This window comes from Myotis brandtii, unplaced genomic scaffold (genome assembly GCF_000412655.1).
Source record: "Myotis brandtii unplaced genomic scaffold, ASM41265v1 scaffold463, whole genome shotgun sequence".
NCBI classification, from domain to species: Eukaryota; Metazoa; Chordata; class Mammalia; order Chiroptera; family Vespertilionidae; genus Myotis; species Myotis brandtii.
This window is the reverse complement of record NW_005367694.1, coordinates 1,267,063-1,291,330: the sequence shown is the minus strand read 5'-3', so window position 1 is coordinate 1,291,330 and position 24,268 is coordinate 1,267,063. Positions and strand designations below refer to the sequence as shown.

Sequence of the window (24,268 nt, the reverse complement as noted above, 5' to 3'; positions counted from 1 at the left end):
TGACCAGGGAATTTAAGCTTTCTGAGCCGGCCTCAGTTTCATCTTGCTTAGGGTTGTGGGCTTGTGATGTATATGGAGAGTCTAGCACTGTGTTAGGCTTGTAAAAGGTGCTTAGTCACTGTCAGTTCCCTTCCCTTCCTTCCTCCTACTCAAATTGTTTTCTTCCTTAGGCTTCTTTTCCTTTTTCTGAAGAATTTTGGGAAGTCTCCTTTGGACTCTGTCCTTCCTCCCATCCTTTAAGCTGTGAGTCTGCCCTTAGTTTCAATTCTGGATGTCTGTGGTTTTCTAACTTAAATTCATTCATGGGTTCATTAGAGCTTCTTTCTAAGTGATAACATGCTTGTGTGGCATAGACCTACCTAGGAGAAGATTTCTTTTTTAAAAAAATATATTTTATTGATTTTTTACAGAGAGGAAGGGAGAAGAGGGATAGAGAGTTAGAAACATTGATGAGAGAGAAACATCAATCTTCTGCCTCCTGCACGCCCCCTACTGGGTATGTGCCCGCAACCAAGGTACATGCCCTTGACCAGAATCGAACCCGGGACCCTTGAGTCCGCAGGCTGACGCTCTATCCACTGAGCCAAACCGGTTAGGGCGCTAGGAGAAGATTTCTATGTTAGTTATATTGCTTTCATCTAAAATAGAAGTTGTTATATATTGGAAGTCATGTTTATTGCATTCTTGGCTAATACCTTTTTGTAGGATATAACGAAACACTGACATTTAATTCTATTGCATAGTCTGAGAACAAATGGACTAGCTGAAAATTAGTATGTTTATATAAAATGAAATTAGCTTTCTGAGAAAAACAAGTACAGATTTCCCATAAGTATGTTTGTATATATAAATTGGTTCTTTCAGATAAATTAATGAGAAAAGTTAAAATTAAGAAAGTTCTGTTAAGCTTTTGTAGAATACTTTGCTCTCACTCCTAAGAGTGCAGTTGGGAAACCCCAATCTAAAATGTACCTGCTGCCCTAACCGGTTTGGCTCAGTGGATAGAGCATCGGCCTGCGGACTCAAGGGTCCAGGGTTCGATTCCAGTCAAGGGCATGTACCTTGGTTGCGGGCACATCCCCAGTAGGGAGTGTGCAGGAGGCAGCTGATCGATGTTTCTCTCTCATCGATGTTTCTAACTCTCTATCCCTCTCCCTTCCTCTCTGTAAAAAATCAATAAAATATATTTTAAAAAATAAAAATAAATAAAATAAAATAAAATAAAATAAAATGTACCTGCTTGCTCCTAAATAGGCATTCCCCCTTTAAGACCCACATAACTCATCTTTCAGGTCTCCTGGGCTCAACTTTTGATTACTCTCTCTTGGCTTAACTCTAATTATCCATCAACTCCTGTGTTTTTTGTGTGTGTGGTTTTTTTCTTCTTCTTCTTTATATTCTCCCTTCCATTTTGAGCTTTTATTTAAACCTGGTCTTAGGAATTCTCTCTCCTAAATATATTGGAATCCATACCCGCTTCTTTACTTCTTGCTGTTGCGCACATCGGCTCTCCTGGTCTGCTGTAGCAGTTTTTGTCTCCCTGTTTCTGGTCTTAAGGAGTGCCAATGTCTTTCACGTGTCCATGGGTTTGAATACACACACTGTCCAGGAGATCCTTGTCCACCGGGCGATTTTCTTTGACTCTTGGCTCCAGTGTCGTCTTCGTAACCTCTCTCCCTCAGCAAAGTTCAGCATTTCCTTTGGTTTTCCCACAGCATTTTGTCGACATATTCTTGCTGTGTTTGACATACCTTGCTGTCCTTTATATCTTAATTTGAATTTTTGGGGATCAGAGACTATTCCTCCTTTTTGCCTGACACGCAGCCAGTTCCTCGTAAACATTGAATGAATGGATCTGGTAGAAAATGAAATGCTGGTTTATATTTAGAAGAGAGTTAATTATCATTTTAAGTTTTTTATGTTAACACTTAATATTTTGTTCTAAAGATGGTGGAGCCAGGACAAGATTTATTGCTTGCTGCTTTGAGTGAGAGTGGAATTAGTCCGAATGACCTCTTTGATATTGATGGTGGAGATGCGGGGCTTGCAACTCCAACACCTACCCCTTCAGTTCACCAGGTAAGAGTCCTCCAAAGCCTCTAAAAAGGAGATTTTTCCCCTTAATTTTAATTTCTACTTATGAAAGTAGGTAATATTAAGTCTTAACTTAAACATGTATGTGAAGGTTATTTTTATGTTGAATATTAGTCTTCATTCATGAGATGGAAAACATTTGCAATGAAAATCAAAACATTATTTTTTGCTTCGTTGTATATATAAAAGTAAGAGATGAATTGTTTATTTTTCTGGGAGGATGGTTAATCTCCTTACTAGTTGTCTCTATGTACTTTATAGGGCATTTTTCTGAGGTTTTACTATACACATTTTCTGAAAGCAAAAGTGAGATTCTGGTGTTAGTGAAATTTTGTGAAGCTGGTATCCTTGCAGAGATTGTTCCTTTTTACTTGGCACTAGTGATTTTACATTCCATTTGAATGTAAAGCTTAGTATTTTTTGTTTTAATAAAATACATCTCTTGTTCTTGAAACGGAATTCACTGCGTCATTCTTTTTCTCAATGTTGTTTTCTCTCCAGTCAGTGCCACTTAGTACATTAGAACTAGGTTTGGAGACTGAAGCAGCAGTTCCTGTTAAACAAGAACCAGAGACGGTACCTACTCCAGCACTGTTAAATGTTAGGGTAAGAATTATTTAGATTTGGCATTACTACGGAAATAGTTTAGGACTATAGTTAGGAAGTAACCTTTCATACAAAACAGTTTTATCTCACTAGTTCTGATTTTTGCTACTTCTTTCCCAATATTTTGCTCTCACCTATTTTCTAAAACATTTGTTTCATTCTTATTTATTTATATTGGTCAAAAGATAATTTGGACAAAACAAATTTATTTTATTTATTGCAAATGATAGAAAATTCATGAAGTAAAAGATAAACTTGCATTATCCCACTATTCTCTTCATTTTTACTTGTTTAAGTTTTTGTCCATTGGTATGTAATTTTTATGTGATTATAATTGTGCTTTAAACATAGCAGTTATTAACTTACACCTAGTGGTATAAAGTTATTGGACAAACTTTAAAATTTGGTAACATGATAAACTTGTTGAGTTTTATTTAAAAGCGATAAGTAGTATCTGGAAGATTCTTGTTACAGGGGTCATGGAGAAATAACATAGTTTGAGGTGAAAAGGAAGTAGAAATATACATATATTTATAAAAGTATCTCAGTTATACTTTAGTTGCTTGTAGTCACAGACATACTGTTATCCTCAAATCTTGACCTTTTTTTAATTGGTGACATGATCACCAGTTATTTGTAATGTACCTGTCTGACCATTTGTGTGACATGAGAATTTAGAGTTCTGCTTGGTGGTTTTATCTTGTTAAGTTATAAACATTAGTAGAATCTGTGTGATAGCAAACATTGGACAGGAGTCCTGGAATCTTAGAAACCGAAAATGGTCCTCAGAGAGCTCGGGCCTCCAGAGGTGAAGTGATGTACCCAATGTTCTCTGCCTAGCTGGGGCAGTGCTGAGATTATACACTCTTTCTGTTCTGTTCCTTGTGTTACAAGGTTACTGTACATCACAGCTTGCTTAGGAGAGTCCCATTTTGTGTTTGCTCTCCCCAACAGTTATATAAAATGTCGTACCACTGTACCTTTTTCCCCTCAAAATGGTGTGTTCTAGTTGGTAGTTTATTATAATCATATTTAATTAAAAATGAGGTGCCAGTGGTTAGGTAAGAATAACAGTCAATTTTAGGTTTTAAATGGCCTAGTGATAGTGGCTACATTAGAGGAGACAGCATTTTTCAGTGGTGTGATGTGTATGGTTTTCTTTTCTAGCAGCAGCCTCCATCTACAACAACATTTGTGCTGAATCAAATAAATCAACTTCCGACCTTGGGATCTACAATTGTAATGACTAAAACACCACCTGTAACAACGAATAGGCAAACCATCACTTTAGCAAAGTTTATCCAGACCTCTGCAAACACACGCCCTTCGGTCTCAGTACCAGCAGTACGAAATGCCGTGACCTCTGCACCTTCAAAAGACCAGGTTCAACTGAAGGACCTTCTGAAAAATAATAGTCTGAATGAACTCATGAAACTGAAGCCACCAGCTAATATCGCTCAGCCAGTTGCAACAGCAGCTAGTAAGTCTGCTTTCAGTGGTGTCAGTTGTCTGCCTTTGATAAGATATATCAGTGTGTTTTTAAGGGTTTCTTGGGTCTTAAAAGAACTGGACATGAAAGACGTAAAAACTTGATGTCTGTATACTTGCAGTATTTATACAATTCAAGAGAAGCAAAAATTTAGAAAACAGCATCAAACCTTGAAATGAGGTGTGGAATTTCCAAGTAATTTCATTGACATCATGAGACCTCAGTTTTATATATGGTGAATAACCGGTTAACATTTTTCTCAATCCTTTAAATCAGTGCTTCTCAAACTTAATGTGCCTGTGAATCACTGGGGATCTTGTTCAAAAACAGAATCAGATTCTGTAGGTCTGGTCTGGTGGGGCCCAAGTTTCTGCATTTCTAGGAGTTTTGGAGGTGCTGTTGCTGGTGGTCCTTGGACCAAGCTTTAAACTGATAGTCTGATACTTTAACTCTGACCTTTACAGTTTTATAATTTTGCCTGTCATTGGCTTCATTACTTATGGACAGTTGTGTTTTTAGTAAATTTTCCTTTAAAGTACATATACTCATAAAATAATTCACTATGTTTTCTTTGAAGAGTCAACACCTGTAATACTTTTTTATAGCAGCTTTATTGAGATACAATTTACATACCATAAAATTTTCCCATTTATTAATTTTTAAAAAAATATATTATGTGCCCGCAACCAAGGTACATGCCCTTGACCGGAATCGAACCTGGGACCCTTGAGTCCGCAGGCTGACGCTCTATCCACTGAGCCAAACCGGCCAGGGCAATTTTCCCATTTAAACTGTACAGTTCAGTGGGTTTTAATATAGTCACAGGATTGTACAATCATTACCACCAGCTAATCCATAATACTTTAACAATAGGTTTAGATTTAAAGGGAAACAGCCCAATAATAGTTTGATCACACCTTTTTAGGAATTCATTTATGCATAAAGAATGTAGATTTTATAGTTTGTTTTTCTGCCTTGGCGTGGCTTTTTTTGTTGTTGCTCACTCATTGAACAAATATTTATTGAGTGCCTATGTGTCAAGCACTGTTCTGGGATTTTTGAGGCTATGGCTGAGATGAAAACTGTTGAAATCACTTCCCACATGGAGCTTGCATTCTAGTGGTGATTCACAGTATGTAAGTTACATAATATGTCAGGGATAAGTGTGATGGAAAGAAACTGAAAATGTGTAGGGCAGGAAGAGGTTATAATTTTAAGTGGAGTACTCAAGCTTCGTGTTTAGTATAGTACATTTATTTTTAAAGGTAAAATAGAATTAATCTGTCTTTTTAATTTTGGTTATATCAAGTTTTAGTAGTATATTTTTAGAAACTGAAAAATGTGAATTCTTAAGAGGGATATTTTTTCCTTGTCTTCTCCATTGAACTAAATAATATTTGAGTCCCTGTCTTATATATAAGCAAACTATGTTGACTGATGGAGATGCTAACTCTGATTTCAGTTATATCCTGAGCTGACCACTATGTTATATAGTATTAGCCCTTATTGGAAATCGAACCATGTTCAATGCTCAACTACTGAGTCACACCAGCCAGATAAGTTTTAATACCTGATGTAGACTAATGTATAATTTTGTGGCAAAATTGACTGCGTGGAAGTTGTAATGTGCTTGTGTTTATAAAGTAGAGGGCTAGAGGCATTCCAAAGGAAGGAGCAACGTTTGTAAGATGATGTAGAACTGTGTCTCCAGGGACAGATGCAATTAGAGATACAAGATAATCTAATCTTTATGTTTGGGTCTATACTATTGTGCCCTTATCATTATAGTCTTACTCTCAGCATCATTCTCTTGAACTAACTATAATCTGGCAGCTAGATACCCATTGTGAAGTTATTTTCACTGTCTTAGGACTGATTTCTTTTTTCTGCTGTGGAGAGCAGGACTGTGGCACCTAGTTAAGGTGCAGGGCAACATCTGAATGGCTCCTGGGAAACTTGGAGTGATCAGCAGTTAGTGGAAGCTGCTTTTCATTAAAGTGTTTGGGTTTAATGAGGAGAGATTGCTGCTTTTATGTGAGTGGCTCTCTATAAGTATTCCACTCCACCCTTCAAGTCAGCATGTGCTTTTATAATTTAAAAGAGAGGATATATGCCATGGGAGGAAAAAGTTTAGAGAGAACAGAAAACAGGAGAGATGTGGAGCTGTACAGTAACACTCCCACATCCAATATAGTAATTTTAAAAGACAAAAGACTGCAAATCAAGGACATCCTTGTGTGGAAGCCTGAGAAAGTCAGACCAGGCCAGGGCTGAAAAAGAAACAGTAAGTGAATGCTGAAGATAAGCACATGTTTGTGTTGCAGGAGAGAGTCATGTTTATACTGAAAGGGAAGAACATTAAAAGTATGAAACGGCACAGAGCAAGGTGTTGCATGTTCTTCTTGTATTTCTTATCTCTGGCTGTTGCCCCGTTAGGAGCCCTTAGCCCTTAGGGGTTCTCATCTCTCACTTGAGCTCCAGTCCTGCCACTTGGAGAACTGTTCACTGGCTCTCCTACAGTGAAACAAATTGGGACCCAAAGTAACTTTATTATCTTGTCCAGCATTGTTTGTCAGCACTTTAATCCCAGTTGTTTTGCACTCCCCTGTGACAGGCTCCGAAATACTCCCCATGCCCTTGGTGTGATTTTCACACTGTGAGCTCAATCCCAGGTGCCAGGATGCTTCCCGAACACTTAGAGATGTAGGCTAATTACAGGGGCTCTGGACTCTTTGACCAAGCAGTTCTACTTTGACACTCAGATTGAGGGCTTCTGTCGCTGTATCTAAAAAATATGTAAAGCATTGGTATAAGAAAAGAAAAGGTTCATTGTAGATTGTTTTCTTTATTCTGAGGAAAAGAGGAAGATAGTCCCCAGTTGTTGTTTTTTTCCTTTCTGGAAATAATTCTTTCGCCTTGAAAGTTAGTAGGCACCTTCAGATCCAGTGAGATTGATTCTGTCTTGGTGAGAATACTAAATTTTGTAGTTTGTTTTTAATGAACCAAGTGAAGTATCTTTTTAAAATATGGATTTTAGAGAGTAAAGGGGAGTGGGGGGGAGGGGGACAGAGAAAGACATCAATTTGTTCCACTTATTTATGCATTCATTCGTTGGTTCTTGTATGTGCTTTGACCGGGCATCGAATCCACAACCTTGGCATATCCAGATGACTTTGTAGCCTCTGAGTTCCCCAGCCAGGGCCCCAAGTGAAGTATCTTAAAGAAATGCTGGCTCTTGGCATTCGGATTGAAATGAACTATCAAATAGTTCTGGTTAAAGCTTTCTTTTTGATAAATAGCTTTCAAGTTTTTTTGTGCACATTTCCTTTTAAATTACTTGTTTTCTAAGGTTAATTCTTCCAAAATGGGACAGAGCTTTGAATGTTTTCATCCTTATGCTGACTTTAAGTTAGTGATAAGCAGATCCGTGTATTTGGGTTTATGAAGTGGGTAAACTTTACTGAATTTTTAAAAAACTGTAGGAAAAGAAATGGAGATTTTGTTCTAAAATGTAAATTGACTCTCTCCTTCAGCTGATGTAAGCAACGGCACAGTAAAGAAGGAGTCTTCTAATAAAGAGGTAGCAAGAATATGGATAAATGACATGAAGATGAGGAGTTTTTCCCCGACCATGGTGAGTTTCAAAGCTGTATCTGTATTTTTGTGTCATGTAAAAGACTCTTGCCTAAAAGTGTTCTAGAACAATCCTTAGGAAACTTTTTTTTGGGTGAAGGTGGGCTACTCAGCTACATAAACTAATGAAACAGCATTAAACTTCACTGGGAAAAAACTAATATATACTGAACAAGGTGGTTAAAACTTGCATAGTTGATAAGATGGATGTAATGATATATGAAGTACTGACATCTTTTTTTGTTTGTTTGTTTGGTTACTCGTCACCAGAGGATATTTTCTCCATTGAGTTTTCGAGGGAGTGGACGGGTGGGAGGGAGAGGGAAAGGGGAAGAATGAGAGAGAGAGAGAAACATCAATGTGAGAGCGATACATCGATTGGTTGCCTTCCGCACATACCCCAGCTGGGGCTAGGGATTGAACCTGCAACCCAGGTAGGTGCCCTTGACCAGAATCGAGCCCCTGATTCTTTGGTGCGTGGGGCAACCTCTAATCACTAAACAACACCAGCCAGGACAACATCTTTTTATTGTGAATCACATCTAATGGGGCGGGGGGGGGGGGGGGGGGGGGGACCAGGGAAGTATTTGGTAACTATTCATTTGGGATTGAATATGAATGTATAGCTGTTTATGAGTTGTCATCATATAATGGTCTAGGTATGAGTAATCAATATGCTAATCTTTTTCTTACATTTTGGAAATGCTGTATGCTTCCAATGTACGGAGTCCATCGATTCTGTACATTTATGTAAAAACTGCGCTACGGCCCTAACCGGTTTGGCTCAGTGGATAGAGCGTCAGCCTGCGGACTCAAGGGTCCCAGGTTCGATTCCGGTCAAGGGCATGTACCTTGGTTGTGGGCACATACCCAGTGGGGAGTTGTGCAGGAGGCAGCTGATCGATGTTTCTCTTTCATCAATGTTTCTAACTCTCTATCCCTCTCACTTCCTCTCTGTAAAAAGTCAATAAAATATATTAAGAAAAAAAAAAGCTGCGCTACGTGTAATACTGAGTTTGTGTGGTAGGTTTCTACCAGGAGTGTACTGCATTGCATGGCTCCCCCTTGAATAAACAAGGAATGTGACAAACATTTTAACTAACAAGGTACAACAAAAGCTACATTGTGATGCTGGCAACAAGGGTTATGAGTGTGGAGGAAAGTGCGATCTCCTGGGCATGCGAAGAATTCGTTTTATAGAGGAGGTATAACGGAGCTTGGGTGTTGTGTATGGAGGGAGGGCATTTTCAGAAGGGAGTGAAATTAAAGCATTAATAGGCACAGAGGAGGTGGTGGCAGCCAAGTGCTTGGGTGACACTAAGCCAAGACACATGGCTTGCAGAAGATGGAGTGGTTGATTTGGGCTTTGTGGAGGGTCCCGACGTGAATTCAAAGGACCTTGGACTTGGTGCAGCAGCCTAGAACTGGAGGGACGTGCTAATGATTCAGGATGAGTTTGGGTAGGGAAGAGAGAGCTTGAAGGAGGTTGGTTAAGTAATGCAGAAAGGGTAATAAAGGTCTAAACTTGGCATTAGGAAGAATGAGGGGAACAGGAAAAAGGAAAACAGGACAAGACAACTACACATAACAGTAGGAGAGGATTGATGGGACTGGGGATGGAGTAGGAATTAGACGGCAGCGCAGCTGTACCTGGGGCTGTGTGCGGGGAGCTGGAGAGCAGGTGCTGGCAGTCCCAGGACTTGATGCTCGTGCATCAGCAGCTTACCTAAGTGGATTTCTGCTAAGTTAAGAGTTCATTTTTCTCCAAGAAATGTATGTAGTTAGTGCTCAGGCTCACAGTCAACCCATGTTTGCCTATAATATGCCAAAGTCTATATTGTGTTGTAGTTTGGGAACATCCAACAGATTGCATACTGATAGCCTGTGGACCAAAACCAGTGGATACCTGTGTTTTGTTTGGCCTCCACAAGTTTTTGAAAATTTTTGAAGTTTTGCTAACACATAAAAATCCTGATTTCTAGGTTCTCTTAAAAAAAATAGGAGTACCTGAGAACCCTAGGCCCACATTCCTCACCCAGTAAAATGTGCCTGGAGTTGACTAGGACATTTACTTTGTGTGTTGGGCAGGCATTGCCCAGGTCCCACAGTCTCTGTGCCTCCTGTGTATCTCCTGTACCCTAAGCTTGGTGGCAGTTGCCATTTTATATCCCACTGGCTTAGAAATATTACCTGTGTAGTCCCTGGATTTTGTGACCCTTTGGTATTACCATCTTATCCTCTAAGTTTAGGTAGGGGAGCTAAGGTAGAGGGAGACGGAAGGAAGCCGGTCATTTAGCGGAGTATGCATTCCTGTTATAGTTGAGATAAAGTGGAGTGGGCGGATTTAGAATTTTAATTTGCCCAAGGCTACACAAATAAAAGACAGGTGAAGCCCTGTGGTGGCCCCTTTGTGTGTCAGGGATGATAGCAAGTCATGGATGATCTGTGCTCATTGGAGAAGCAGGGAAGCCATGAGGAATCCTGATGTCAGGGAATGTAGCAGTGATATGTCATGTTTCCAGGACTGAAGATGGTGGGCATTCCTGCAGAAGATTTTTTATGTGTTGGCCGGGCCTCTAGTCTCTTGGATTAGAATTGATTATGCTGTTTTTGTGTTACAGAAGGTTCCTGTTGTAAAAGAGGAAGATGAACCGGAGGAAGAAGATGAAGAAGAAATGGGCCATGCAGAAACCTACGCAGAGTATATGCCAATAAAATGTATGTCTTTGGGATTTGCCAAAATAATGAAAGACTTCCAAGTTCCTCTTGAACTTAAAAACTTTCCCACACACGTTATTATCTATTAGGATCTGTCAATGTGGGCACTTAAGAATTTGACAAGCACCAGCTTTGTAATGTTTTAAACTAGAATATGTTTGAAAATATATACACATATACTGTGTTGTTTTTTTCTTCTATACAAAGTTAGAACTTTGTTTTAGGTTGAAGTCTTTTAAAACCAAGAATAAAAGCTTCCCCAGCCAGCGTGGCTCAATGGTTGAGTGTCAACCCATGAACCAGGAGGTCACGGTTCGATTCCCTATCTGGGCACATTCCCGATTGCGAGCTCAATCCCCTGTGTGGGGTGTGCAGGAGGCAGCCGATCAATGACTCTCTCTCAACATTGATGTTTCTATCTCTCTCTCCCTCTCCCTTCCTCTCTGAAATTAATAAAGATATTTTTTTTTAAAAAGAATAAAAGCTTGGGTTTATATTGTTTTGAGTTAGCAGTGAATATAAACTCAATAAATTGCAGAGATGTAAATATGTATTTTGTGTAATTTATAGAGCTTATTTAAAACAAAAAACAGCCCTGGCTGGTTTGGCTCAGTGGATAGAGCGTCAGCCTGCAGGCTGAAGGGTCCCAGGTTCGATTCCGGTCAAGGGCACATGCCAGGGTTGCGGGCTCAATCCCCAGTAGGAGGCGTGCGGGAGGCAGCTGATCAATGATTCTCTCTCATTATTGATGTTTCCATCTTTCTCTCCCTCTCCCTTCCTCTCTGAAATCAATAAAAATATATTTAAAAAACAAAACAAAAACATGGGGATCTTAAAGATAAAATGTGCTATTTAAACACATTGGCTTACATTAACATAATTTCTGTCTTTTTTCCATAATGACCATGAAAATTAATAATTGTGTTTTATATATACTCTGTGTTTCTATAAAAAGCCACTAATAATACCACTTAAACTAAAAATGTCTGTTTACCAACCATGTATGGTCTAAGATCTCATACTTTTCTGCTTATCTAAAATGAGCTTTGAATTGTGGTATCGGAAATTTTCCAATAATAGTCTTCACAAAAGGATTGAAAGTTTACCGATGGCCTTTTAAACCAGAGGTCAGCAAAGTAAATCTGGACCATTGTCCGTTTTTATAAATAAAGTTCTGACTTGGCTGGCGTGGTTGAGCATCAACCTATGAACCAGGAGGTCACGGTTCAATTCCTGGTCAGGACACCTGACCAGGTGGTGGGCTCAGTCCCCAGTAGGGGGCGTGCAGGAGGCAGCCGGTCAGTGAATCTCATCATTGATGTTTCTCCCTCCTCCCCCCACCCGTCTCTCTCTCCCCCTCTCCCCCTCTCCCTTCCTCTCTGAAATCAATAAAAATATATAAAATTTATTGGAACATAGCCAAGCCCATTGGTTATTTATTGGCTATAGCTGCTTTAGCCCTGCTACAACAGCAATGTTCAGTAGATGTAGAAAAGACCAGATGCCTCACAAAGCCAAAAATATTTACTACTTGACCATTTATAGAAAAAGTTTGCCGACTCCCAATTTTTCTTTAATATATTTTTATTGATTTCAGAGAGGAAGGGAGAGGGAGAGAGAGATAGAAACATCAATGATGAGAGAGAATCATTGATCGGCTGCCTCCTGCTTGCCCCCTACTGGGGATTGAGCCCGCAACCCGGGGATGTTCCCTTGACCAGAATCGAACCCAGGACCCTTCAGCCCACAGCCAACGCTCTATCCACTGAGCCAAACCAGCTCGGGCCTGACTCCTATTGGAAATTATACTCACTTTATACATTTTGGGAAACTAGTTATTGTTTAATTTTGTAGCCAGGATTTCTTTTGAAATATCTTTCAAGATAAAATTATATTGCAGACCTTTTCCACTGATTTTGAAGTGAATGATTCATTTAAACCCCTGAATCTAGGATTATGTTCTGTTACTACTGGAGAACCTGGTTTGTACAGTAAGTTTATTTTTCTAAGTCTTTTTAATCACCAAGTCACTATTTAAAACATAGGTAGTTGATAAATTGGTCATTTCAGTCAAACTTAAATAGTACTTTATCATCAGTCAGTGACTCTACATAGTTACTTACTAGTATTTATTTATATTTTCTGTCATAGGTAAAATACTGCAATATCTTGTAATATAAATGGAAGTATTATTACCTAGCGTGATTAAAATGAAATATTTTAAAATTTTCATTTAGTAAAAATTGGGCTACGTCACCCGGATGCTGTGGTGGAAACTAGTTCTTTATCCAGTGTTACTCCTCCCGATGTTTGGTACAAAGCATCCATTTCTGAAGAAACCATTGACAATGGCTGGTTGTCAGCATTACAGCTTGAGGCAATTACATATGCAGCCCAGGTAAGCAATAATGTTTTATACGGTATTTATTCTTCAATCTTAGTCTATATAATATAATTGTTTCAGTCCAGAGGTAAGTTTTCCTTGCATGTAAAACTTGTGAATGCAATATTTATAGAAATTTTATGTGTTAGGAAATTAAATGGCTAACACGGGTGTGCGGAGTGCATTGCTAGTGGAAATGGCAAATGCTATACCTTGGAATTCAATGGGAATATGTATTAAAACTGAAAATGCATATATCCTTTGACCAAGCAGTTCCATTGCTGGGAGTCTATCCCATAGAACCACTGGATAAGAACATACATATACGGCTATATGTTGCAGCTTTTTCCTCCAGTGGCTGAAAGTTGTGTAAGTGTTGAAAGGGGCATGGAAGAATTCTCATTATGTTGTTAATTTTAGTTAACCTGGTGCATGCGAGGGTAGCAAGATTGAATGTGTAGTAAATAAAAGGAAAGTATCCATGCCAAGCCAAGCTGTATGCCATTTATATAAACATAGGTCATGTTAATATAACCCTAAAAACTGTGTGAAAGACAGATCACCAAAATATCAAAAGGAGTAATTAACCTGCTTTTTTTTTCTCCCAGCAACATGAAACATTCCTACCTAATGGAGATCGTGCTGGCTTCTTAATAGGTGATGGTGCTGGTGTAGGGAAAGGAAGGACGATAGCAGGAATCATCTATGAAAATTATTTGTTGAGTAGAAAACGAGCATTGTGGTAAGTGCTAAAGACTGGCTGTGGAAGCTTTCCTATGTGGATAGTTACTTCTGCATGTGGGCAAGGGATTTTATGAATAGGTATATAGTTTTTGAAGGGTTAAGGCCTGGCTTTAATTTCTGAAAACTGGCAGAACGATGGAATTTGTATGTATTTACTTACTATTTATTTATTTTTGTGGCAGGTTCAGTGTTTCTAATGATTTGAAATATGATGCTGAAAGAGATTTGAGGGATATTGGAGCAAAAAACATTTTGGTCCATTCATTAAATAAGGTATGGACGTTTTCTATTCAGTTGGTCATTCACTAAATATTCACTCACGTGTGATATGGGAATAATAAGTTTCTTCTTCAGAGGGTTGTTGTAAGGATTCAGTGAGTTATTTCACAGGAAACCTAGTGAGTGCTGAGTTTACTTCTGAAAGGGTGCAGTATAATAAAGCTGGACAGATGGTGTGCCCATCACAGCATTTAGGCAATTACTGCAGTTGGAGACTGGTTTAGACCCTTGTGCATCAGTGGACTGTGTACCAGACCTGTGCTCATATTAAGACAGTTCTCCAGTGGAAGAAAATGTGTCTCAGCGTCTAAAGCACAGTCCAGTGTGATTAGAATTTTAGGTTTTAGCAACTCTTCGTTGTCCTCCAGCTCTGCACCAATTGCTCAGTTACAGGGTGGAGTAGATCTAATTCCTGCACGTCTCTCCCTGTAGCCCTTTGACAATATGTAAACATGAATCTACCTGCCACACGAGTCCCCGGTGGGCTCAGTGTTGTCCTACTCCCCGATGCTTTTCAGGGTGGGCCTTCCTGACTGGATTGATGGGTAAAGTGCTAGGGCTTGATTGACTACTAATTGTTCAAAACAAAAACATGTAATTGGCACCTAAAATGTGTTTTTATTTCTGAGTCAGTGTAATTGAAGAAGGGCGCATTAACTATTAATCGCAATTCTTGTATTTTCCTCATTACTTAATTACAATGATTTCTATATAGTAGTAAGTGCACATTAAATATTTGTAGAATGAATATTGTGACTTTTGTAGGAGAGTTTGATTTATAATCTTTTTTGTGTGATAGACTTTTTTGAGACTTTGAAAACTGTACCCTTGTAGCATAAAGCTGTGTATACATATATGTGTGGGTGTGTGTATGTATATTCATATGTGTAAGAAATTTCGTGTATGCTCTTAGGAAGTCCTTAACTCCCCTGAAGCCCACCGTGGACCACCAGATTCCTATCAACATGTGGATGGGATTCATGTTTCAGAGAGAAAAGTGCACTTATTAAATTCTTCTCTTTCTTTTTCAGTTTAAGTATGGAAAAATTTCTTCCAAACATAATGGGAGTGTGAAAAAGGGTGTGATTTTTGCCACCTATTCTTCCCTTATTGGTGAGAGTCAGTCCGGCGGTAAATACAAAACAAGGCTAAAACAGCTTCTGCATTGGTGTGGCGATGACTTTGATGGCGTGGTATCCTTTGCAACAAGCGTTTTCATATTTTTTAATGGCACAAAAGTTAATGTAAGGAGGAACATTTGGAAAACAGGAATCCCGAGATTAAATAAACAAATTGCTGGGAAATCAGCTTTAATGATTACCCAGAGTCCAGCGGGTCAGAAAGTTGGCTCTGTTTTGTAGAGGAGGCCAGCATCGCAGTCCCTAGTTAGGAAAGTGATTGGAGGTGTGGGAAATGCTGAATACTGTTTCCCTTTGGGGATCCACATGGAATGTCCACATGGTAAAGTACCTGAGAAGACAGGTGACATGGTGCCTCCGTGCCTTCCTGACTGATTTGCTCACAGCTCACCCTCACTGTCTTAAATGGGGACATCAGTATTCCACATGCCGACTAAGTGGGTTACTATTAGAGCTTCCGTGGACAGAATTTGACAAAGTTATCTGTGTGGTGGACTTACTTGCCGTATGGATCTTTTCCTTCATTCTAATTAATAATTAAGTATCCGGTTAAATTGAATACCAAATTCAGTGGGTGCCTCTGAGACCTGAGGGAGGCGTTGAAGTCAAGGAGAGGCACATAGAGGGCTTCATTGATGTTTGTAATAATGAAAAAGAAAATCTGAACAGATAGGGCAACATGTTAAGATTGGACAAAGCTGGATGATAAGCACGTAGCTGTTATTTTAAAAGTTATTACCCAGGAGCTTGTTAACAACATCCTTTCCGCTAATAATCTTGAATTTTATGCCAGGGCCACCACCCTAGAAATCCTAGATGTTTCCAAAGGGAAATAAAAAGTAACTTCCTGGGAGATCAAAGGCACATGCTACTAATGTGATACATTCCTTAATTCATTCCTTACAGATAGTGTTTGATGAATGTCATAAAGCAAAAAACTTATGTCCTGTTGGTTCTTCAAAACCAACCAAGACAGGCTTAGCAGTCCTAGAGCTTCAGAACAAATTGCCAAAAGCCAGAGTTGTTTATGCTAGTGCCACTGGTGAGTAGCTGTTTATTTAAAAGATAAATGTGGTCTTTTTTCAGCTGTAATATGTTTTATTTTGCTTTTTCAGGTGCTTCTGAACCACGAAACATGGCCTATATGAACCGTCTTGGAATATGGGGTGAAGGAACTCCATTTAGAGAATTCAGTGATTTTATTCAAGCAGTGGAACGGAGGTAATGCAACTGACTGTACACTATTTGCTCTCAGAAGCAGTCTAAAAGATGTGTATTGCTAAAACCTCTCTCCCATATGTTAAAGCCCTACTATATTTAATGATAGTTACTGTGTGTTTTAATTTTATTCAGAGGTGTTGGTGCCATGGAAATAGTTGCTATGGATATGAAGCTTAGAGGAATGTACATTGCTCGACAGCTGAGCTTTACTGGAGTGACCTTCAAAATTGAGGAAGTTCTTCTTTCTCAGAGCTATGTAAAAATGTACAACAAAGCAGTCAAGCTGGTAAGATTTTTTCCCTTAATTCCTAGTATTTTTAATGCACCTGCTAATGTTTCTGTTAGTTTTGTTCAGTGTAATGTGGGTGAGCCCATGAGAGTATATTTCTCCCAGAAAACACACAAATCATCAGGTTCTTATTTTCCTAATATTCCAAGCCTTCTCTTTCCTAATTTATTAAAAATAGCCATTTATTTAAGTTGCATGGTTTTAAAAATCACAATGTAACTATTTCCTAAAATACCTTTATCAGTTCATAAGAATTTTGGGACAGGTTTATGTAAGCATCCTAAAAATCCTTTTAGAGATCCCAAAATTACTGAATATTCTTCATTAAATTAATGTTAAATGATCTTGCCCTTAGCATTATTTTGATTGAAGCAGTTATTTTAAAATAATTTGCACTCAAAGTTGAAATACTTAAAGTGTTGGTTGTGCATCTTCAGTGGGTCATTGCAAGAGAGCGGTTTCAGCAAGCTGCGGATCTGATTGATGCTGAGCAGCGAATGAAGAAGTCCATGTGGGGTCAGTTCTGGTCTGCTCACCAGAGGTTTTTCAAATACTTGTGCATAGCATCCAAAGTCAAGAGAGTTGTGCAGCTGGCTCGAGAGGAAATTAAGAATGGAAAAGTAAGTTGGAAAACATATTAAGAGATTTCTTCTTTGGAAATGTGTTTCGTTTTTTTTTTTAACCTTTTGGGTGTTGAGGTTTCCTACTTGTAAAGCCTGCTCTTTTTAAAGGATAGTAGTAAAAGTATTAATACAGTTAAGACTGTGAAAAATACAGGTTTTAAAATAACAGTAGCAACGTGTGGTTATAAAGAATTTAGATAGCTCAAAAAATGTAAAGAATAACCATGACTATAATTTGGCCATCTGTTGATAGAACTGCTGATAACATGTGGATATATATTTATTAAGGGTTTTTTTCTTCTTGATGAATATATCTCTACTTAAAGCACAAAAAAATCTGGGGCGGGGCTTCCAGCGTGTCCACTGCTGTATGCTATTTCCTAGCTAAGTTCTTATACGTAGCATCTCTCAAATACATGTAGACTAAATAAATGAGCCCATGTGTACAATAATGGTCATTCTTGTTTGAAATCTTTTATTTTACTAAGTATGTAAAATGTCTTTTAAAACCATGTGCTGCATGTTTTTCTTTATAATCACTATATTTTCTGTTTCTCCAGTGTGTTGTAATTGGCCTGCAGTCTACAGGAGAAGCCAGAACATTAGAAGCCTTGGAAGAGGGCGGGGGAGAGCTGAATGATTTTGTTTCAACGGCCAAGTAATGTTTTTAGTTTTGAGTTTTTACTTAGGTCAGTGATTTTCAACCTTTTTCATCTCATGGCACACATAAACTAATGAAAATTCTATGGCACGCCAAAAAATATATTTTTTGCCAATCTGACCAAAAAAAAGAAAAGGTATAATTTTGATAGATTCATACTGGAGGGCTATTGTTGTGTTGGCTGTTGTCATTTTTTTATTTGACAATCTAAAGGAAAAGGGGTCAGTGCCCCTAAGTTTTAAAAATTGGTATTGGATATTTTAAAAATTATTGCAGCACACTGGTTGAAAATCACTGACTTAGATGAACTTAAATGTTGGCATTTCCTGGAGCTAAAATTTTTGATTCACCTATATCATCTTTTAAAGTTTTTTCTGATCTTAGTTTTTGCAATTCTGTGTGGATCCATACACTATATCTTTTGGAAAACAACAGAAATGCTGAAATGTTAAGCATTTTGACAGTATTATTCCAAGTGTTTGGATGATTACTGAAAAGGCTTGATTTTTGTTTTGCACCTCTTGGAAATGTGACAGCTGGGTCTAGTTTCTGTTTTACTTTCGCATTTGTGTATTTCGAATTGCAGTTTCAATAAGTATATGAGCAATAAGTATAGTTTGTCCCAATATAGGAAGCTCTAATAATTGCAAATAGTCATGAGATTGAAAAAGAGTTTTACAAAAATGTTTTGGCGTTGTATTTCAGTTTGTTTGCCTAACCTGCCAGTTCCTACTATGGTAGTAAAATTAGCAAAATGACTTGCCACCATACTCTCTCTTGCTTTAGGGGATACTTTCAAATGGCTCTTTTTAAAGTAGCTATAAACAAAAACCACTTTTAAAAGCAAAACATGCCCCTGTTAATCTGTATTTTTCTGAACTTGGGTGCCTAGTACTGCCCTTTCTAAAATGATAGTCATTAGTCATGTGTGGATATTGAGCAGGTGACTTGGCTAGTCCAAATTAAGTTGTGGTGTAAGTATAAAATACACACCAAGTTTCAAAGACTTCAGATAAAATAACATAAAATAGTTAACTGATTACATGTTGAAGTGATATAATGAGTTAAGTAAAATATATTGTTAAAATTTTACATTTTCTTTTACTTTTTAATGTAGCTATTGGAAGGTAAAAATTAAGTATTTGGCTCTGCTTGCATTATATTGCAATTGGACAGCCTTGGCCTAGAATATTTAAATTCATTTGAGCTGGATTATCAGTATTTTGTAAGCTTGAACAAAGTATATTAATTATCAATAAAAAAACAAAACAAAAAAAACGGAACCACTCATTGTCACTTTTTCTCTCTCCTACAGAGGAGTGTTGCAGTCACTCATCGAAAAGCACTTCCCTGCTCCAGACAGGAAAAAGCTTTATAGTTTGCTGGGAATCGATTTGACAGCTCCAAGTAACAACAGTTCACCAAGAGACAGTCCTTGTAAAGAAAATAAAATAAAGAAGCGGAAAGGTGTGTGTGTGTGTGTGTGTGTGTTTTTAATGTTGTTGAAAATAGTATAGATTTGAAGCAGATATACTTTGGGAATTAACTACTTTCATTGAATCAGCAGTTGGCTGCATATTTTCAGTGTTGCTCATGTAGTTTCCAGTGCACAAGAAACCCTTTTTAAATCATGGCTTGAACCATTTGAATAGTGCTGTCATGGCCCGGCTAGCGAGGCTCAGTGGTTGAACATTGATCTATGAACCAGGAGGTCACGGTTCGATTGCCGGTCAGGGCACATGCCCAGGTTGTGGGCTTGATCCCTGGTGTGGGGCATGGAGGAAGCAGCCGATCAGTGATTCTCTCTCATCATTGATGTTTATATCTCTTTAACTCCCTTCCTCTCTGAAATCAATAAAAGTATTTTTTTTTTAAATAGTGCTAGCATGGTGTTAAGCACTGGCATCCATATGAAAGCAGGTCTTAGGTTTTCAGTTTTGTAGACAGGAAATTAAGGTCCAGGAAGACTAAGAGGTTAAGGAGTTTTCCCAGGTTCACAACAGCTAGTAGGTGATATATGGGAAGCAGAATCTAGGCCTTTATGTTGTCAAAACTGCACATTTGTGTATTTATAGTCTTATTTAAAGAGGCTTCTGTTAGTTTATTATTGAAATACATGAGCCAATGTTTGTTAGACATTTTCTAGTAATAGAAACATGGGTTTGTGTTAAGGTGCTAAGTTGTTTGAGAAGTTGCCTTCTCAGGCTCTTTCTCCAGGGTGATTGATGATAACTTACTGTGAAACCTGATGCTGTGAACTCTAAACACAATGCCTGACACTTTAACCTTGTTTCATTCATTCTAAGAAAGACATATTCTAATATGCCTGAAAGTGGCTTTGTTATTATAGTATAATTGGCAGTGTTTTTATTAACTTAGTGTCATGGCATGAAAAGTAATGCTGTTTCAGATATCTTTTCTGAATATTCAGTAACATAATTTAAATTAGCACCTTCTGTGGCTTAAGTACAGTTTTATCAATTGTTTGTACAGTTGAACCTTGAACAACACGGGAGTTAGCAGCAACCCCCAAGTTTTGGGGGAGTGCAACTTTTGACTCCCCCAAAACTTAACTACTAACAGCCTGTTGTTGACTGTAAGCCTTACCGATAACATAGACTGTCAGTTAACATATATTTTTTGTGTTATATTCTGTGCATTATATACTGTATCCTTCTACTAAACTAAGACAGAGAAAAGCAAGTGTTATTAAAATCATAAGATTGTAAAAATGACACTTTTGTACTTATTGAAAAAAATCAGCTAATAAGTGGACTTACGCAGTTCAAACCCATGCTATCAATGGTCAGCTGTATTCCAGCAAGTCTTTTTTTTTATATATATATATATATCTTTATTGATTTCAGAAAGGAAGAGTGAGGGAGGGAGAGAGAGAAACATCAATCATAAGAGAAAATCACCGATCGGCTGCCTCCCACACACCCCCCTACAAGGGATCGAACCCGCAACCCAGGCACGTGCCCTTGACCGGAATTGAACCTGTGATTCTTCAGTCCGCAGGCCGACACTCTATCCATTGAGCCAAACCGGCTAGGGCTTTAATATTTTTTTTTAAGTATTCTGTAAAACTATGATTATTTAGGCATCTTCTCTCAACCTGATAAACAAATTGTGACAGCGCCAGAGATTCTGTTTTATCTCTGTTCTGATTTTATTTGAAACTTGTACCCTTGAAGGCAGTCTTGAGTTTTTAATTATGTATCTAATTTTTTCTTAAGAATAAATTAGATACATAATTGAACATAACCTAATTTCTATGTTAGTCCAAAAGGTTAGCGCTTTTTTGTAAATTTTATTTGTTCTTACATATTTACGTAAATGCTCCCCTTCTACCGGTCTCATTCGAATTAACTCATGAACTAAATGTGATTTCCTGGATTTTGAGAACAGTGTGTTTGGCTGACTGTCTTTTCCACGGTTTGAGGGTAGGTGAAGAAATAACTCGAGAAGCCAAAAAAGCACGGAAAGTGGGTGGCCTCACCGGGAGCAGCTCTGACGACAGTGGGAGCGAATCCGATGCCTCTGATAACGAGGAGAGTGACTATGCGAGCTCCAAGAACCTGAGTTCTGGAGATGATGACGACTTCAACCCGTTTAGAGATGAGTCCAGTGAGGACGATGAGGATGGTGAGTTCGTCAATGTGTTAAATGGAAGCTGAGGGGTCATTATTTTTGGTTATTTGACGTGGGATATTGTAGTAACACCTTTTATCCTCTGTGAAGTAAACACAAGACACAGATTCTAGTCTTTGCTTGGTGGAGAGCTCCTAGACTGTCTTCTGGAGGGTTAGCTTACTTATGTGAGATGATCTCAGTTTTGTGCAGTTATTTTAACCTCAAACCATGGACTTGTGTGTGGATGTACTGGACACTGTAGTTGGCAACCGTTTACAAGTTATCAGTTAATAGTACAAAAAAGCTCAATGGTTCTGTCCTTTGAAGATTCCCACTTGTTTTAACAAATGATTTGACACCTATCTTTTCTTTCAGATCCTTGGTTAATCAGAAAAGACCACAAGAAAAACAAAGATAAAAAAAGAAAGAAAAGTATAGATCCAGATTCTATTCAAAGTGCCTTATTAGCATCAGGTCTTGGATCAAAACGACCTAGTTTTTCATCCACACCAGTTATTTCACCTGCTCCTAACAGTGCACCAGGTATCCATGTGAAAGCTTGCTTTGTGAAATGTACTTTTAATTTAAACAAAACAAATATTTAAACTCTGTACTGATTTTTAACAAATGTACTTTATCCAGCTAACAGCAACACCAACAGCAACAGCAGCCTTATAACAAGTCAGGATGCCGTGGAAAGGGCCCAGCAAATGAAGAAAGACCTACTTGATAAACTAGAAAAATTAGCTGAAGACCTCCCTCCTAATACCCTGGATGAGCTGATTGATGAACTTGGCGGCCCTGAGAATGTTGCTGAGGTATATAGGATTTGAGCAGGGCTGTGTCTCTCCTTGGTAATTTTTTGCCGCCTTTAAAACCCTGTAGAATGAGTGGTATTTTGGGTATCATCACATGATCTGTCTAGTTTCCTCTCAGATCTTAGGGCCCTTGTTCTTACTCTGTCCTCATCCCAAGCTCGTAGTGTCTGCGTGTCTGCCCTGAGACACTCAACTCTGTCCCTGCGCCGAAGGCAGCCTCTGATCATTGCCACATGCCTGTTATCTCCACTGGAATCTGAACTTTTCAAAACCAGGGGCTCTGTTGCAATGTTTCTCCCACAGCGCCTGGTGCAGCACAGGCCGTGCAATACATGTTGGCTCATCATCCCTTTTGCCTCGCACCAGGTTTCTCCAGTGAAGGAGTCCTGGGTCTGAATCAGGCACCTTAATTGTAAGTGGCAGTTTGTAAGTGGCACGGTTTGTTTGGCTTTGCAGATGACAGGCCGCAAGGGGAGGGTCGTAAGCAATGATGATGGAAGCATATCTTATGAGTCAAGATCTGAACTTGATGTCCCTGTGGAAATATTAAATATCACAGAAAAACAAAGGTTTATGGATGGAGATAAGGTATGTTTTTCTGGGATGCTCCTTTTCCTTTCTTTTGGGGGATGCTTTTCAGTGACAAGAATACTGTCCATATAGTTAGACATTTAGATTAATCTTTAGAAGGTTTTTTTCTTTTAATATGAATTGTCCCTGTTTAATGTTGTTTTCCTATATTTTTTAGTAATTGCACACAATCAATGAACATTCACATGTTTTATATATATTTTTAAAGTATTTTTAAATTGATTTCAGAGAGGAAGGGAGAGGGAGAGAAATAGAAACATCAATGATAAGGAATCATCGAAGGGCTGCCTCCTATATGCCCCCTATTGGGGATCAAGCCCACAACCTGGGCATGTGCCCTGACCGGGAATTGAACTGTGACCTCCTGGTTCATAGGTCGTTGATCAACCACTGAGCCACACTGGCATGTTCTCAACTTTAAGGATATTTTCTGGACCTTGTTCACATTACTACTACCTACCACACTTAGCTTCAAGAGAGACTGGGAAATGTAATCATTCTGGGCCTCCATGAACCCAGCTAAGATTGGGGGTTCTCTAATTTAGGAAGAGGAGAGTGGGTATTGATGGATCCCCAGTAATCTACCTAAGGACTTTATTTATACTTCACTGCTGGTCTTTGTGCAAAGATTACCTTTTTTTTCTCTTACATTTGATACAGAATATTGCTATCATCTCGGAAGCTGCCAGCTCAGGTATTTCATTACAAGCAGATCGGAGAGCCAAGAATCAACGACGGCGAGTGCACATGACTTTGGAGTTGCCCTGGAGTGCAGACAGAGCCATTCAGCAGTTTGGTAAGGTCCCGCATGCATTTCACTCAGCAGACGGCAGATCCACTGGGGAAATGTGTACATGTCAGTCTGTATTTATTGTCAGACATCTTAAACTCCACATACATGTAGATTTTGGAGGTGTTGTGTGTAGCATGTACCTTAAAATAGGGAGTGCATCATGAATTCATACCTGTTTTACTTACTTAATGTTTTTTCTTTCATGCCTGTTTTAAAAGATGTAAAAGATCTGCAGTGGGACTTGATGGGGTTTGTGGCATTCTGTCCCAGAACAGGGCTTGTCAGGAGTGTCTTCATTACAGACCCTTGGGTTGATCAGGGCCTGTCAGAGCAGCTGCTGCTCACGTCCTTTTCAACCCTACAGCCTTCTCTCGGGGCACATCGCTCCTCCCCTCCTTCCATCTTCACGTCCCTGGGACCCGGTGATTATAAACAAGAATTTGGGCATAATCCATAGCAGCTGTGCATCAGCAACATTGTGGTTAACCAAACTGGGGTAGCAATAGTAATATATTTAGCATTTAACAGTTTTATGTTTTTCCTCTTGTTTC

The 24,268-nt window shown here is 38.7% G+C and overlaps 1 protein-coding gene across 5 annotated transcripts in view; it reads left to right on the top strand.

The window, feature by feature from the left end:
• The first annotated feature begins 228 nt into the window (after window positions 1-228).
• The window catches only part of SBNO1 (strawberry notch homolog 1 (Drosophila)), a 37,859-nt gene continuing 13,819 nt past the window's right edge, over window positions 229-24,268 (top strand). Inside the window, exons 1-21 of one of the 5 annotated variants that reach the window (XM_005875477.2) lie at window positions 229-243; window positions 1,948-2,079; window positions 2,596-2,700; window positions 3,868-4,180; window positions 7,723-7,823; window positions 10,444-10,540; window positions 12,778-12,938; window positions 13,532-13,665; window positions 13,850-13,940; window positions 14,978-15,139; window positions 15,992-16,127; window positions 16,201-16,306; window positions 16,439-16,592; window positions 17,033-17,215; window positions 17,779-17,876; window positions 19,195-19,346; window positions 21,330-21,527; window positions 21,891-22,058; window positions 22,158-22,333; window positions 22,790-22,921; window positions 23,585-23,720. In XM_005875477.2, the coding sequence (XP_005875539.1) occupies window positions 1,948-2,079; window positions 2,596-2,700; window positions 3,868-4,180; window positions 7,723-7,823; window positions 10,444-10,540; window positions 12,778-12,938; window positions 13,532-13,665; window positions 13,850-13,940; window positions 14,978-15,139; window positions 15,992-16,127; window positions 16,201-16,306; window positions 16,439-16,592; window positions 17,033-17,215; window positions 17,779-17,876; window positions 19,195-19,346; window positions 21,330-21,527; window positions 21,891-22,058; window positions 22,158-22,333; window positions 22,790-22,921; window positions 23,585-23,720 (2,935 nt within the window). In that variant the 5' untranslated portion in view covers window positions 229-243. Of the gene's footprint in view, window positions 244-1,947; window positions 2,080-2,595; window positions 2,701-3,867; window positions 4,181-7,722; window positions 7,824-10,443; window positions 10,541-12,777; window positions 12,939-13,531; window positions 13,666-13,849; window positions 13,941-14,977; window positions 15,140-15,991; window positions 16,128-16,200; window positions 16,307-16,438; window positions 16,593-17,032; window positions 17,216-17,778; window positions 17,877-19,194; window positions 19,347-21,329; window positions 21,528-21,890; window positions 22,059-22,157; window positions 22,334-22,789; window positions 22,922-23,584; window positions 23,721-24,268 lie in introns of those variants that run through there. The other 4 variants (XM_014547085.1, XM_014547086.1, XM_014547088.1 and 1 more) reach the window with 4 other exon arrangements.